This window comes from Artemia sp. Qi Xiang Cuo, chromosome 7, assembly GCF_049724085.1.
Source record: "Artemia sp. Qi Xiang Cuo chromosome 7, ASM4972408v1, whole genome shotgun sequence".
NCBI lineage: Eukaryota > Metazoa > Arthropoda > Branchiopoda > Anostraca > Artemiidae > Artemia > Artemia sp. Qi Xiang Cuo.
In genome coordinates, this window is record NC_142800.1 from 4,700,485 (window position 1) to 4,718,577 (window position 18,093).

The 18,093-nt window shown below is 32.4% G+C and overlaps 1 protein-coding gene across 11 annotated transcripts in view; it reads left to right on the plus strand.

The window, feature by feature from the left end:
• The window catches only part of nrm (neuromusculin), a 326,404-nt gene that overhangs the window by 276,770 nt on the left and 31,541 nt on the right, over positions 1-18,093 (plus strand). For 10 of the 11 annotated variants that reach the window (XM_089091978.1, XM_089091975.1, XM_089091971.1 and 7 more), the window contains 2 exons: positions 2,220-2,360; positions 14,453-14,495. In XM_089091978.1, the coding sequence (XP_088948104.1) occupies positions 2,220-2,360; positions 14,453-14,495 (184 nt within the window). The remainder of the gene's footprint in view (positions 1-2,219; positions 2,361-14,452; positions 14,496-18,093) is intronic. The other variant, XM_089091976.1, reaches the window with a different exon arrangement.

The window sequence follows — 18,093 nt, forward strand, 5'->3', positions numbered from 1 at the left end:
CTAACTCATATTCACTTAAAAAATCGAACGAAATACCAAGTCAAAAAGGATGATTTTAAGTTTGATCTATTTCATTTTTGGGTTCCTTTCTTTGTCATTTTTAAGTTGGATTTAGATTCTGTCTTTTTTAACCCTCAGGACACCTTGTTGGATACAAGCCAAAACTTCATATAGTGTTTGTAATTTTTTTTCTATTGGTCATAGACCCGTTTTTCTAACGGGTCATAGACCCCTTACCCGTTTATCTACGCTTGAATCTCTTTTAGTTTTTAGATAATCCCAAAAATCCTTGTAATAAAAAGGGATAACATTAGACACTAGCTTATTCATTGTTTTTGTATTCCTGTACTGGGTCAAATCAATGTTACTTTTGTTCAAATTATTATTAACAAAAATAAATAATAAGAAATTAGTAATATATTTATTTCTTAAAGCAAAAAATGAATGAGTATTCAGAATCATATCAGCCTTTTGAAATTCAGAGACGCGTCATATTAGCTAATGCTGACGACCTGCTTCTCATTAGCCGAACTGAGGTTTGTTTAGTGAGTTCTGTCGAATCTATCTCTGCTGCATTTGCAAGCCTTGGATTATTGCTAAATATTTGTCAATGTGACTTATTCACCTCTTTTCGATGCTAGGGATTTCGGTTTGCAATTCTCTTTTCGTTTTCATACAATTTAAAATATTAAGAATAAACCCTAACTGGAGTGTTCTAAAATCGCAGACGTTTCCGATGGCAAGTATTATAGTACCATAAATATACGACAAAAAAGGGCTTGAACGCGTTGCAACAAAGTTTTTATACCATTCGATAGAAAAAAAAGTGCTTATTAACATATCTAAAGTCGACATAGAAAAAAAATGTGCTTATTAACATATCCAAAATCGATATCGTTAACTCTAGGTAAAATGGGTCAAATTTATCATTAAAGTGCGGAGGAGGGGGCAGCAAGCTAAAAGTTCATTACGCGATAACACATAAAAAAGGCATGTTTTCTATAGGGTTTGAGGTCATAGATAAAGAAAACGGAAGTGGAAATGAGGCCATCACCAGTAGAAAAGGAATATTTTTGGAAATTCCTCTTTATTGTTATTGTTTGAAGTGGGATGGGTTATTAACAAGCTGTTCTCGAGTTCCAGCGATCATTCTCTGATGGGGTTTATATACTTCCGGATAAAGGTGACACACAAAGGGTCAAGACGGATTATTATCGCTATTATAAATTTTACTTTATTCGCCTTTATTACTTCGGAACCGGAGGTTAATTAGTCAATGTCTAGCAACAGATATTATTCCTTCCGTAGAAAAATTAAGTTAAAATTTAGTTGATGATGCGTCAATTCGTCCTAGGCCTAACAATCGTCTTATCACCAATTTTGAGAATTTTTTGCTATTATTATTATTGACAAGGTAGAAAATATAATAGTGATTAATAACGTGGTAAATAAATAATAAAAATAAATGATTAATAAATTGAAAATTAAATAATAAGAATAAGAAAAAAATAACATCATTTTTTTGATCTGAGAAAAATCATAGGTACTGCTAGGTACCCTAAGTAACTAAAGTCTAAGGTACTTTACCCTAGGTAACTAAAGTCTAAGGTACTTTACCCTAGGTAACTAAAGTCTAAGGTACTGCTAGGTACCCTAGGTAACTAAAGTTCAAGGTATTTTACCCTAGGTAACTAAAGTCTAAGGTACTTTATCCTAGGTAACTAAAGTCTAAGGTACTTTACCCTAGGTAACTAAAGTCTAAGGTACTGCTAGGTACCCTAAGTAACTAAAGTCTAAGGTACTGTGTGGGAAACCGAAAAAAATGTACTCCTTTTTGTGAGAAATATGGTTTACTTTAAATCCTATGCCCATATTTTTTTTCACAGAGTACGAAATTTACCGGTGTTACGAAATGCTTTTCTCTTACGTGTTATTGGTAAACTTTAATCTGTTTATACATTCTAAGACCATGATGGCTATTTTTGGTTCAGACTGTTCCACGGGCTGACACTACCCTCGTTTTTCACGCCTATTTGATTTTTCATTTATTTATTTTTCTTCTTAGCTTCTTATGTTTAATCTGTTTTCTGTACAAATCAAGGCCACATGATAAGTTTTCGAATATAGTCCTGTAGGAGGCTTTTAATTTAGCTTCTGGTCCATTTGATTATATTATTTATTTAGCTGTTTTTTTCTCTAGTGCTGTTTTCTCTTTAAAGGCATGAGTGGCTTGATGGAGAAGATAAGTGACGAAAATACTCTTATATTGATTGCTATTGTCGTTGCTGCTGTAATTATGGTTGTCTTGGTTATTCTTATGATCTTCTGTATCTGTGCTAAAAGGAATTCAAGTGATAAATGTAAGTAGAATATTTTGTTAAGTTTCCCTATGGAATAACTTGTGTTTTTGTCCTAAGTTCACATGATTCCTCAATGACAAACGAGTTAACAAGTCAAGTGGAGAGGAATTCAAGAGATAAACGTGAGTAAAATATTCCGTATTTAAGTTTCCCCACTGAGAAACAGGGAGTTTACTTGTAAAATATATTATGACTGAGGGTTTTCATTCTTTTTTTTGGCATGATATTTCTTAAAAAAGAGTGAATCAGGTTATGTCTCCTAAAAATCACGTTGCTTCGTTTGTCTAGATTTATAGTTAAGGAATTGCGAACCTAAAGCCATAGTTAACCCAGTTTTGAAATGAGGGGCTTCATCTCCAGATGTATGGATTAATATGATTGGCTTATGAAAATTTGCCAGGAAAACTTATATTTTCGTCTAATAATTAAATATTTAAGTCGTGTAGATAATTACATCTACACGACTACATGAAAACACTGGGCAACGAGGTAAGTTGTATTATTTAATTATTAATTTTATAAGCCGTCATACAAAAATCAATCACACTGAGCAATAATAAGAAAAATGAAATAAAGTATAAAGCATTAAATACAAAAATTAAACGCCTTAAAATTCACCATAACTTCAACATATTACTGAGTCAGTACCGATGTCCAAAGACATCTGTATATTATTGGTATCATAGTCAGGTCTGTATGGGAAAGTTTAATTATTGAATTTTCATTGCTATGGAATTTCAACATTGTTATTCATCCTTGCTGAAATGTAATTCTCTGTCAGGCTATATTTAGGTAAACGATAGTAGCTCGTCGTATCCATGGAAACGACTAACCAGTTTTGTTCATATTAGGGGGATAGGCTTTGTTCCATCTTTGTTTTGTTTGTGGTAAATAGTAAATATAGTCAAAATGTATATATGTAATTCCGTAGCTGCATCATCATTGTATTTCATAACTGTATTTCATGATTAAAATGCGACTCATTTGTCAGGCTATAAACTATGTTTGTTTGCGTTAATTGAAAGATATAATTGAAAGACCTAATTGAAAGACTCTTCCATGTTCCTATTGGAATATTAACTAGCTCGTTTGTAATCCCTCCGTTAAGGTTAAAGCAGAATAAAAAAGGAGCCCGTGGAGTCAACGGTAGGGGACAGGAAAGGTACAAGTGTCCTCCTCGCAGATTTTTCTCCCATCCCTAGGTTCACAAAAATACCTTCTTGTGAAGTATTTTAATTGAAAACATCCGTTTGATATTTCCACTGATGAAACTGAAAAAAGGCAAGAATCCGTCCCCCTTTAAATTTGAAAAAAATACATTTTGTCCCCCTTCTCTAAATTTTGGATAGAAATGATCCTGATCATTTCCATGAACCTAACCAGTTTTGTTCATGATGAGGGGGATAGGCTTTGTTCCGTCTTTGTTTGGTTTTTGCTAAAAAGTATAAATAGTCAAAATATATATGTAATTCCAGAATTGGATCATTATTGATTTTCTTCTATTGAATTTCAACATCAAAGCGCGACTCATGGCCAGGCTATAGGCTTTTTTTGTTTATGTAAATCACAGTTGCTGATCATACTCCATGCCTGTCCATCCATTTTTGAATTAAAGTGAACTGGGTGGAAGTGATGAAAGACTTGAGAGCCATGGCTAATGTAAAGCCAAGACAGATAGTTTCAGTGAGAGGCAACGAACTTTTTCAGAGTTATATAAAAATGACGTCATTTTACTTGTTGATAGATAGTCTATCATTCATCCGAGGGCAGCACTAAGGTAGATAGGCATGGAGTAAGGATGATTCAAATGAACTTTGACTGCTGGAAAAACCTACTGGAATTGTAATGGGTATGACCAAGATTTTTGGGTTTTGTTCGTGTTGAGAGATAGTCGTTCCATTTTTTTTTGGTCTGTACTATCTTTGCTCTTACCCTTAAGGCTTAACATTAAAACTTGACCTTTTTCTAACCGTAAGCTGTCAAATTAACCCAATATGGCATATATGGAACTCCAGTTAATTATCGGCATTTCTGAAACGGTTTCACTTTTTTTTAGACAAAATCGGTTATATAACTTAATAAATTTTTTTTTGTCATTTAGTTGATGTGAAATCAAAAGTTGTTTCCTTATTAAGAAAAACCAATTACAGAAAATCAAGTAAAGAAATAAATCGCTTTCCTAGGTATGATCGTGGAAAAGAGAATTAACAGCATATGGAAATTTTAAGTTCATATTAAGTTCTGAATTCCAGAAATTATTAATGGAAACAAGTGGAAATTAAGTTAAATAGTAAAAATAACCAGCAACAAATATTCTATTTAACATGACATTCTTTTATATAATTTCTTTTATAATGCTGTCAATATAAAAAGTAATATGGTGGAGTAATAACCAGAAAAAACGAGCAAATCAGTAATTTAAGTCATGAAAGATAATGTGATAAGAAAGTAAATATCCAGCATATAAACACAAAAAAAAAAAAAAAAATACGAAATATTCTCCTTTTGTATTCATCATCTTTTTATGATGATGATGATGTTGATGATAATTTCATCATCCTGTTATAGCTGATGATGATGTTATAGCATCATCTATAACAGGATTTGTAACAAATCTTACGACTAAAAAGTTTTCGATGTTTTGGCTGGCTTAGAATTTCCAACGGGAAATCCTATCAGGTTTTAGAATTTAAGTTTGGTTGAATGTTCAAATGGATAAATTAGACACCCCACTCAGACAAAAGCTTCACAAAAAACGTAAATAATGAAATAACGGCACCTTTTCTTTCAAGGTACTATAGAAAACTGATCTTTGGTTGGAAAAAATCTGTGTATATAAGACTTTGAATATAGAAGACAATGAGGATTATAGACCCCTCATACTGTCCCTCATAATAATGAGGGAAGTAATAAAGTAAAAGAGTCAGGAGGGTGGGAACAACTCATCTTAGCCTCACTAGGAGGCATTTTTATAAACGGGAGAGTTGTGGCGCAAATTATTGCCAAATAGTACCATTCGGTGGTCAACTGACAGATGGAACACTCTGCAAATATACTCTGCAGGTTAGTTTCGATCATACCAAAAATTATTCTACGATTAGGTGGCATATTAGCGGCACTATTAGTGCTGTGAATGGCTCTTAAAAGAGGAGAAAAAAAGCAATACGCTTTTGTTTAAAACATTGACTTTCAAAAAGTTGACTTTTTATTTTGGTGCATGGTGTTTCTGATGCAAATGATCGCCGCGATGAACGCAAAATCTGGTTTTTGAGTTGAAGAGCTGCATTTATAAAAATTAGAGAGGGCTTAACAAGAAAATTATCAAAAAACCCAAAGGGACTTTGGATCCAGCCCCCCAGAAACAACAAAAATGTTTTGCGGTTCTCCCTATAATTTCAAACATTTCAACTTTAATTCACCAACTTTATGCGCTTTTTGAATCTGTACGATTCAAGACTCATTTTGTTGAAAATTAAATATTACGTATTGCTTTCGTTCTTTGCTGTTATTTTTCGAGTGTAAAAAAAGCTGACAACCCCGAAAACACATTGTAGCTAACCTTTATTTACGTAGAAAAAGGTTTTAACTGAGGGTTTCCACTGTTCGCCAAAATCCCTGGAAAGGGATCAAATTACAAAAATAATTTGGTTGCTTCCAGAATCAGGTTTTTGCATAATTGGAATCAATTTCATGGCACCAAGAACGATGGCATGAAAGGAAGTATCGAAAAGACTTAACACATTCTGTAACCCTCATGCAAAAGTACACTCAGATATTTTTCGCGTTTTCCGGGGGGGATATATTTGCAATTATTCTTAGAAAAGGAGAAATCTATACCTCGATCCCTGAAAACAGTGCTACTTTAAAAATTCTATGAGGTCTTCCTAGTTAAAGTTGAGAATTTTTCACGGTTGTAAGTTGAATTTCTATGTGCATTAAACAGTATTTTTAAATATCTTCAAAACGCGTTCAAACATGTTCAAATCGAGTGTCTGAAACTAATCAGTAACATGTCAAAATATTAATAATATTCAACTGCAATTTCTGTAATGGTCGTACGTCGTTTTTCTTTCACAATGTCGATCCAATCATCACGACTAATCTTACTTCCTGGAGATTGGATATTCCTATCTCTCGGTAAGGGATATGGAATATTCTAAAGAACTGTCAATAAATACGCCTGGGAGTCGTGAATTGATAAATGTTGGCTTTTCTGCAATACAGAACTTGGAAGTCGTTGATTCTTGTACAACTGATTTAAATGCATTACTTCTATTGCTTGACAGAATTTCGGTGTCTCGGTCCTAAGTTTGGAGACAAGTTTTTCTCCAGTCAATTCTTAATCGTTGACAATAAAAGCCCGGTCTCTTTGAAAATTCGTTGTTCCGAGGAGTGGTCAGAAAAACACACCTGGCAATTAAAAAAAAAAAATATTCCTTTTGCAGTAGAATTTTCTGAATTGATTAATTATTATTTTTCGGTTTAACAATTTTAACTCTCTATCTTAATGAATCAATTGCACCATAAAAATTCCAGCCAAAGCTCTAAGCATGCGCATCAACTTCTTATTTTGTTTAATTAGGACTATGGCTCGTACGAATCGGTTATAACGTGTTCAATGCTATCTCTGATATGCTCTGTCAAAGTTACGTTATGTTCAGTACAACCTTTCACACTGAACCAAGTTCTTTCACACCAAGCTAACGAAAAATCTACAAAACCATCATATTCATCATCTAAATCCGTCATAAGCAAACTATTCAAAAAATTCAAATGTGTAATGGGATGGAGACTGAAGCTCTGATAAAGCACGAAAGTATTTCTAAAAAGTGTATTAATTTGTTTTCAAATTTTTTGAAAACATTCAAAATTCATTCAGAAATTCAGAAAACATTCAGAAACATTCAGCTCATTCAGAAATTCCATTTTGTTGCTGCTACATAAACTTTTCTACAAATGAACAAAAACTTACTTATCCTAAAATTCTAAGCAGAGCTCGAGTATGCTTAGCACTGCCTACATTATGGACAAAATTTCCTCTAAAAAATTGGAAAACGTACCGTAAAGACTCGAGTTATGGTAGTGCGTGCATACGGCGTAGTGTTAAAGAACTATTAGGCCTTCTCAAGCTAATACCTACTACCCAATTTTGATAAACCAACTTTTAACCAGTATCCTTTTTTCAACCATTTAATTGATTTCAATAACCAAATTACCTGATCAACTTGTAAAAGAAATTTTAGAAATATTAATATTAATTATTATTATTATTATTAATAATTATGTTGTGTTAATATAATATAATAGTTGTTGTTGTATATAAATGTAATATAAATGAAATATAAATGTGATATAAATGTTGTGTTAATATATAATGTTGTGTTAATTATTAAATATAATATTAATTATAATTATTATTATAACATTAATTATTAGAAATATAAATAATCATTTTAGAAATTGTAAAAATTTTAGAAATGCACACAACAAGGATAAAAGAGGATATCCCACCGTAATATTCGTCCAATTAATCTTATTCGTGAATGGGTAAAACTATACAAGAATATTACCACAATATCTTAAATTTAATTTTCAAATTTGAAGAAATTGAAAAAAGATGCTTAGAAGCTTGGAATTAGGGATTTTTATACCTGAAAAGTATTTTTCTATACTATTGGTTTAGCAGCCTTAACACGCATCGAAAATTTCAATCCCTTTGGAATTATGGCCAGTATGGCCAGTTATGGCCAGTATGCACCTAGAATCTAGGCCATTCCCACGTACAGAAAACGTACTTTTGGAGTCACAAAGAAAAAACTCTGAATTCCAATCTCATAACTTAATTTCCTTAACACAGCACCGTTCCATTTATTCATTTATTTCTTACAATTTAAGACTTTGATTTATGCTTTGTGCTAAGACAATAGTCTTTTCCTCCCTCCTTATCTCCATCATCTACTTTTCATAAGAAATTCTCTTCTATTCGTTACCGTTTTTCTTACTTATTACTGTTGCATTGTTTTCTCCGTAGTGTCCCTCCAGAATTAATCTTTTTGACAGTCTGCTGTCTCATATATCTTATAAAACTTGACTTTCAAAACCTAATGTAATGTAAAAATAGTTATTCTAACTAAGCTTGCTTAGTTCTGTTAATTGTTTCTGAAATGCCTGTTTTTCAGAATTGATTCTGCCGTCTTTTTTCTTTTTTTGTGCGCCGTCTTCTTTCCGTGTTTGTTTTTCATTAAATGCATAGTTCTAGGATGGATTTGGGTGAATAAAGATCCTTTTAAATCCTTTGAACATTTTAACATCTAACGTATATTTAGGACCTTAAGATTTTGAAGATTAAGGTAAGGCTAAACCTAATAAGAGTTTAAAATAAAAGGTTCTTAGAAAACACTAAGAACAGAAAACACTATATATATATAAATTTATTGCGCATTATAAATGTAAGATAAAACACTGATGGAGAAATAAAGAAAGACAAGGAAAAGAAACAAATAAATTCTGACAAACACCAACAAAACCATAAAAAAAAGAACTGACAAGAAAAAATACAAATAAGGGCAGTCATTCAAAGGAACAAACCCATGATCAACGAAGGAAAAGTTCAGAGGTGCTTTCACCAATAAGCTGCCTCCGATATCTCATTTATTTTCTGCACTGCAGACGCTGGACTAGCAACCCCGTACCGCAAGGATAGGGAGCTGTTATTAGTCCAGAGAGGCAGCCATAGGAAATATTTCGCATACTTGTAGAATCACTTCCGGATATCCTTAATATCTGAAGCAGTAAGAAGAGACCAAAATGGTGCAAGGGCCAGCAGATGTGGTACAACAAATGCGTTATAAACTCTAGCCAAGATACGGTGGTTAAATTTAAACTTTAATGCAACTAGTAAACCATACACACTCCTTGATTTTCTAGCAAAAATTCTTCCAGAAGTTCACGCGTGGCACGAAGATTTGACTCAATCGGTACGCCAAGATACGTCAGTGTATCTTGTGCTTTAATAACGTATTCACCCAACCGAACATTTTTCAGGCAATCTGAGCGGTGACTGAACACCAGGAACTCAGTATTAAGGATTCGAAAATTTTCCTCAATTCCAAAGGCTTTTCTACTAATATCAAGGATGTCATCCGCATAGTTAGCTAGCGAAACATCAGTACCTTTAAATATACATGTGGTTGGAATTTTTCTAGAAGTACAAAGCTAGAAAATAGTTTTAGTAAAGCATATTTTTTTTTATTTGAGATTCTCTGAAGTGGTTAGTCATTTCATTCTGCTTCAAGTGGTACCAGGAATATGCCTTTTGCTCTTCCATCCTAGCAACCAACCCTTTTCACTAGTATTAATGAGAATTTTCACTCCAATTTGTGTCATGGAAACTCCAGGGCGCATAGATTTCAGAGTTGAATGTTTTTATAATATTATTTGTTTCTTTTTTTGTAGCAATAAGTTAATTGAAAATGTAGTAGCGTACGAAAAAGTCTTAATCTTAAAGTCTCAATCTTTAATAGAAACTCTTTTACCAGTTTCCGTTTTTGCTTGCTGATTCTTGCGTACTTGTGCAGCTCCACGAGAGGGAGAAGATATATCTTGTCAACAACAAAAATTTGTAAGTAACTTGTGGCCACTTTTGGCACAGCACATAAGCCATTTCCTAATGACGGATATCTCTTTCTAGCATCTTAAATCCTTGAATATCTCTTAAAGAAAGTTCTAGATTTTCTTATGCTGCAACAGAAAAATACAAAAATGAAGGCATCTGGCTCTTAGAATTTTATTATTGAATTAATTTAAAAATTGGATTATTTTGATATATATGTTCTAACAAAAATTCGAGTTTATAAAGTTTTATTCACTATTGCCTCGGGTCGATCTTTACTTACAGTTTGTTATCATAAACAATTTGATATTTCTTGTTGATGATCTTAATAGCATTTAATATATCCTCTCCAGTCTGTCCTGTGGTTTCCTGAGTAAACTGTTTTAATTAATTATCAGTCAACGAGAAGATATGAGAAATGGTGGAAACAGTTCCGTTTTGGAACCTAGAATCTTCAATTGCATTTTATCATCTTGCAGGGTATGATTTGTCAGAATAAGTAGGGGTTTCAGTTTTAATAATCTCTTGTCAGTTTTGGAGGTACGAAGAGGGACAACAACCGAAGAAGTTATGTAGCTCCATCTTCCTCAAAGTTATAAAACATTAAAATTATGAATTGTTTGAGAATTTTTGTAAAAACCTTTGACCATATTTGCCCACCCTCACACAAAGAGAGTCGAGACCAATTTATTGATAAGAAAATGCTGATATTTGAACTAAATATTAGTTCGAGTTTAGACATGGAATACTTAATACTTAGATTTTGAGTGCTGATTCTTTATTCTTTCGGTTCCAACTGCTCCTATTCGTCAAAAATGTAAAAAAAGAGAAAACATTTCAGGCCTCTAGAAATGTTTCTACTGCAGACACCTCACCCCAGCCCCCAACCAGCCGCGGCAAAAAACCCGCGCACATTCCTCCTTTACCCTACTTTGTTGACTGACTTGGTGACTGTCCTGTCAGTGGTCTGGCGAACTTAGCTTGCACCAGGGGCACGAAAATCCTTATGCCCACCTCCCTCCTAGAAACGCAAGTAAAGTAGCAAATATATAATTTACCCGTAGTAAATATCTAACGCAAGCAACACTATAAAGTAGCATCTACCTTAAAATAGCTATAATAGGTTTATTATGAGTAATTACTACCTAACTACGCTTCCGCATAACTCTATACTGTTGTCGAGGATGAATAGCGGCTCCCCCTCCTATAATGCTGCTATATTTACTTCAACAGAACTATTTTTGAATTTTGTGTTTTTTGTCTTCTAGCGAAATGGTGCGTCACTGTCATGAGTCTAGCACACGTTATTATCTTTATTGTGTCTCAGGTTATGATACATCAGTATCACCTTTGTATCCCTATTTACCCATTTTTGAATGAAGAAGAAACTTAAAAGTTGAACAAAAAATTTCGGGGTGTAGTTTTTAGTACAGTCATTTTCAGTATAATATATATAGTCCTTTTTTTTGGTAAAGTCTTCTGTTCCTAGATTAAGAGCTGGGTAATCAAAATCTAATTTTTTTTTTCTAATTGTTTCTAGCCCCTATTTTACAATATATTATTATTAATTTGCATTATCCAAATTATTCTTCTGTCCTCGATTTGAATATTTTATGCATCAAATAAAAAAGGAAAAATATAGATTATAAAACATTCCCTTTCACTTACCTTTCTAAATATAAAGTGATTTATTGGTGTTTTCCGCAATTTTTTTGCCTTTGTTTTTTACTTTAAAATCCAGCTGTTTGACGGAGATTTTTATAGACAAGTAAGAGAAGGAATTACAAACAAACGACAAATATATCTACCAACTCTTTGTTCTTCCTTGTAATTTTTTTCAGATTACATTTTCTCCTTTGCTTCCTTTACATTTTCTCCTTTGTTTTACATTTTGTCCTTTGCTGGAGGTTAAGCAGTGATATATCAACATTAAATCAACATTATACAACATATATCAACATTAAAATGCGTCTATTTAATTCTAGTTGTACACTCCATGTTTCAAAATTTATGCATTAAGATAAAAAGGAACTGCAAGAAAGAAGTATGATAATGATATATTGTTTATTTTATAATGTTTAAATGCTTTGTTTCTCTTGAAACTTTCACTTTTTTTATCTTTAAATGTAAGTTGCAAATTGGGTTAATGATAACCCACCTGTAACTAATTGCATATAAAATATCAAAAACATGTACAAATGATCCTGGTATTATTCCTCAAATCTGCCGTTCAGAAATTGAACACTTTGTTTTTTTTTGGAATGAAGTAGGGCTGCTACCCTTGGATTTTTCCCGAAATCCAGAGATTGGGGTTTTTTGAACGGTGTATCCATTTAACATCTAAAAGGTATACCAAAGTAACAAGGACATCAAAATACAAATATTATATTCTCTAGGACCGTCTCAGGTCTATCCAAGCCTGAAACCCACGATTTTCGTAGATTTTTTGTCAGTTATTTTTAAATTGTGAAGTTTTTAGAACAGTATCACATTTTCGTCAGCGTTGCCACGTTGAGCGACGGAAATGAGTAAGCAAGAATAATTAATTAAGTTCGACAACATTATTAGTTCCTAAGAAATCAAACATAAAGAGTATATAGATTTCCGAAGTCAACTACCCCCTCAGTAGGAAGCTACACTTTCTTAAGTGGTTTGGTAGCTTATGTTTTAGATTAATTTTTACTCATTTTTCTCATTCATGCTTCTTTTCTTTAAATTTGGCAGCCGATACTATCAAAAACTAAATAACTATGTATGAAGGAACTTTTTCATTAAAAATTAAATTCGCTAGTTTTGCTTGTTTTGAAGACATATATGTTTAAGTAATTTTGTACGTAAGTAATTTTAACAATGAGATTTCATTTTCATTTTCTCGGTACTTTTAGTATAGATTATTTGAAATATCATTTTTGTAAACCTTTGTATTTTTGCCAGTAAATCTTAGGAAACTGGTGAATATTTTGCGATACGGCATATTTAGCGAAAATTCTGTATATTTTTGAAATATTTAGCGGCATATTTCGGCATGAAGCATGTTAGAAAGTGACCTCTAACAAAAAGGCCCAATTCATATAAATCAGTTATAGGATAAGAGAACCAATGTAAGGTAACTTTGAAAGCTTGGAAAAGGAAGACTGTGTATATTAAAAATATTAAAAAAAAGTATAGCAGGATATAAGGAGCATTACGTTTTACAATATTTACATAAAATATTTACAATAAATGTTTAAAATAGTTATTAGTCACCTAAAATGCTAACAATATTGGAAGATAGTTGTATAGTTAAATAAATAGGCACTATAAAAATCTATGGTGCTTTTGTTAAAATTCATCAGAGATAACGCATTTTTTATATTTTCGCAGTGTCTGAAAATTAAACTCAAGTAAATTTAATTTTAATATTAACAGCAAAGATTATATAAGTTAACACAGATACGACGTTCATAATACTTGCTTTATATTTATGAACACTGGAAACATAACAATGACAACGACAATATTATTGACAGTAAACCAGATGAGAAAATAAGAAAAAACGGAACAAAAAATTGATTTTGCGAAATACGAGAATTGAAATTATGAAATAAGTTGAAGCAGGCTATTAGTTATATTAGTTTCTCATAAAAAAATACCAAATATTTTATGTGTTAATAGAAATGAATTTGAATGGAGAAGCAGCATTTGATGAACGAGATTTATTGGAAAACTAAATAGTGGTTTTCAAATTTTGTTTTAGCACCGCCTGGGTGTTGAGCGCCTGACCTATATTATATTTATTTCTTATTAAAAGACTCTACTAATATTTACTAATATTTTTTATGGTTCATTTCGGATATGTTTATTGAAGTGTCAAGTTCGATTTCAGCAGCAACTTATTACTATTTAAATTATATTTATTTGCTATCAAAAATATAAGTAGAAAGTAGTATTCTACTTTCCTAGTAGCATTTTCGTTTTGCGATATTTTTTTGACCTATATAATCTTTGGGCGCAGAGATAGTGCTAAAATAGATTCGAAGTAAAGCTAATTCCTCTATTCCTACAATTTCGTAAACTTGGAATCTCCATTGAAACTGTACAGAATACTTTGTCTGCACATCTAAACGCGCTGATGCGCATAAGCCGATCAAAATATGATGATGTTAATGTCACAAGATCATTTCAGCAATATCCTGAGTTCCTTGATTGAAAAAATCTTGAAATATGTTTGTTGTCATAAATATGTTTGATGTCATATGTTTGTTGTCAAACATATGTCTATTGTCATAAGCCGGTCCTCGATTAGAAAAATCGTGAAATATGTTTGTTGTCAGAAATTTTATAGCATGCCATAAAAACAATCCTCAGGTGAGAAAATTTAATTAAAAAACATTGTAATTTTTGCAATGAAACTGACAAAATGTAGCATGTGTGTTTTGTGCTACTAGAAAGTGTGTTTTTGAATTTTGGCATGTGACTAACACATTGTTTTCCCCTCTAGATGCAAAAGCTGGGAAATCCAAAGCTTTGGAGGAAAGAGAAAAGTAAGTTCTGTTTTTAATGTCCCTGCCCTTTGATTTCCTTGCCTTAAGGTTGCTCATGGGTTAAAGAATTGTCATAAGGGGGACGGAAGTTGAGGGAGATATTGAACTAAGGCAAAAGATATTTTCAGAGAATTCTGAGGGGGATTTTAAAGTAAACAAAAGACATTAAAATAATGAGAGAAGTAAAATCAAACAGGATTGCATAAACTTTAATACAGATCGGGATAAAATAATAAAGAAGTATTATGTCATTTTTTGATATTTTCTTACATTTTAAGAATATTAACTTTAACCTTAATCTTAGAATAGGGCAGTGGAGTTTTTTTCAGTTTCAGAGATTTTTTTTAAAGGATATATGCCATTTGTTTGTGATTGAAAAATAGGAATTTCTATGCACATCAATCAAATAAATCAAAACGTAAAAAAATATAAAAGAAAAATTGATGTATTTTTTTTAGGTTTGAAAGAACCAGCCTTTGCAACATATGGCACTTTAATAGATCAGATAAAGTTCAAAGTGCGAGAAAGTTATTATTTGACCTTTTTTTTTAAACTATAAAGGTGGGTTGGATATTTAATAGCTTTGGTTCTACTACCGACGTAAAGAATGCAACATCCTAGCAATCCTGTCTAACAACCAAAACAGCATTGTGGTTGTCGGGTCAGGGCCCTACAAGAAATAGCCTTATGGCCGGTGATATAAATAGTCTTTAAAGACCCATTAAGGGGCCTTACCAGAATAATGAATTGACCGATGATATAAATAGTCTTTAAAGGGCCATTAAAGGGCCCTACCAGAATAATGACTTGTGCGGTGATATAAATAGTCTTTAAAGGGCCATTAAGGGGCCCTACCAGAATAATGAATTGATTGGTGATATAAATAATCTTTAAAGGGCCATTAAGGGGCCCTACCAGAATAATAAATTGACCGGTGATATAAATGGTCTTTAGAGGGCTGTTAAGGGGCCCTACCAGAATAATGAATTGGCCGGTGATATAAATAGTCTTTAAAGGGCCATTTGCAATTTGGCCATTTGCCAATAGCAATATAGTTTGTAAAGTCGTCCCACAAATTTTTAGCCTTACTTATCAACTTTTTTGAAACATAAGAGGTCTTAGGGTTTGGTGATGAATTTTGCTGCCACCAAAACTCAGGAGCTACTGATTTCCCGATTCAAATTCTAATGACCTGCTTCGTCTGCGATGTTTAGTCCCTGTAGAGAATAAACGAGCTTCGCTTACTTAGTATCCATTTATCTAATGATTTTTTTGAGATACCGCCCTGATGAGTTTTTATCCTTCCCTGCAAATACACCCCCCCCCCCCCCAAAGTCCATCTTCTCGAATACCTACATCTGAAAAGCTGCTCTAAACTATAAGATTAGCACCATAAAATCGGTAAACCCTATTCCTTTTACAAAACTTATCCACCACATAACCCAATGGTCCCCCTCTGTAAAACTTGCATCGATATCAAGTGCTCTCCCTCCACTTCTCCATAATTTTGAAAAATTCCCTCTAAGATCTTTAAAAATGACCAAAAATATTAGTACAGGGACGGGATCTAGTTAAGATCAATACACAACATGCCCTTCTACTGAAAAATATAATTAATGATTGTACAATAATCCGCAGAACTGTTTATCGAGTGCAAGCACTGGAAATAGCTTTGTAAGATAGTACAGATCAATCTATAATTGTCTATCTCCGAACGTTACCCCTGTTAAACTGACAGTAGAATCCCTACAAAAACAAATTAAATTGATATATATATATATATATATATATATATATATATATATATATATATATATATATATATATATATATATATATATATATATATATATATATATATATATATATATATATATGTATATATATATATATATATATATATATATATATATATATATATATATATATATATATATATATATATATATATATATATATATATATATATATATATATATATATTCGCCTAAGAGGCACAGCTAGCTGAACACTTTATAAAATGCCAATTTAAAGGGTGTTCTTTCTCTAAGCAATAACGGCATTTTTTAATTCGTTTATTACAATAGCTATTAAAAATGATTTCTTAAATTAATTTGATACCTAATTCTTTACAAATGATACTATTTCAGTGACCAATATGATCGTTTTGTAGTAAACATATATGGGAACAGTTTGACCAGATCGTAAGTAGGTCAGTGATTGCATTAGCTCTGCGCATGAGTGGTTGCTTGTTATCTATATATTTTTTATACTAACAACCCCCTACCACTGACACTTTTTGACCAAACATAAATAAAAGGGTCGTTGTTCTACTCCATTTAAGAAATCAACTGTTATCAACTACTATATTTTGATAAAATTATGCCTTGGTGTAGTCTATAAGTCAATATTGACCTGAAATGTATTGCCTTTCCGGCAAAGCCATAATCTGCCTGAACAGTCATTTTTCCAAATTTTTTTCTGGCGAAGTTGGTCGATGGTTGGTCGACATTTATCAACTACAATATCTTGGTAAAATTATACTTTAATGTAGTCTTTAGGCTTAATATTGGCCTGAAAAGTTTTGCCTTTTTGGCAAAGCCATAATTTGCCTGAACACTGATTTTTCCAAGTTTTTTTTTGGTTAAGCTGGTCGATTGTTGGTCAACTTGTATTAACTACTATGTGTTGACAAAATTATGCTCTGATTTAGTCTATAAGCTTAATATTGGCCTGAAAAGCCTTTTTGAAAGCCATAGTTTGCCTGAACAGTAATTTTTCCAATTAGTTTTTTCTGGTGAAGATGGTCGATTGTTATCAAACTGACCTGTCAACCATCATCTTCAGAGTCAAGATCTAGATATCCAAGGAAAATAGGACATCTACAGACAGTATTTCTGAGATTTTATAGATGTCGCAATTTTCTTTTGTTTTTGCTAGCAAGAATTTCGACATTAAAGAAAGTGGGTATCTTTTAAGTGCTGATTAATGCATATGACCTATTGGTCGGACGCCTCAAACCCCATTAAACAACAAATACTGGTTCTTCGATTAAAAATTTGTTGATAGGGGTTAAAACATCTGCCTTTCCGGCAAAGCCGTAATTTACCTGAATAGTCATTTCTCCAAATTTTTTTCTGGCGAAGTTGGTCGACCTTTATCAACTACAATATCTTGATAAAATTATGCTTTGGTGTAGTCTGTAGGCTCAATATTGGCCTGAAAAGTTTTGCCTTTTTGGCAAAGCCATAATTTGCCTGAACACTGATTTTTCCAAGTTTGTTTTCTGGTTAAGTTGGTCGATTATTGGTCAACTTTTATTAACTGCTATATCTTGACAAAATTATGCTCTGGTTAAGTCAATAAGCTTAATATAGGCCTGAAAAGCCTTTTTGGCTTTAGTTTTAGCAGCCTGAAAGCCATAGTTTGCCTGAATAGTAATTTTTCAAAAGAAATTTTTCTGGTGAACATGGTCGATTGTTATCAAGCTGACCTGTCAACCAGCATCTTCAAAGTCCAGATTTACATATCCAAGGATAATAGGACATCTACAAACAATATTTCTGAAACAATAGATGTCGTAGTTTTCTTTTGTTTT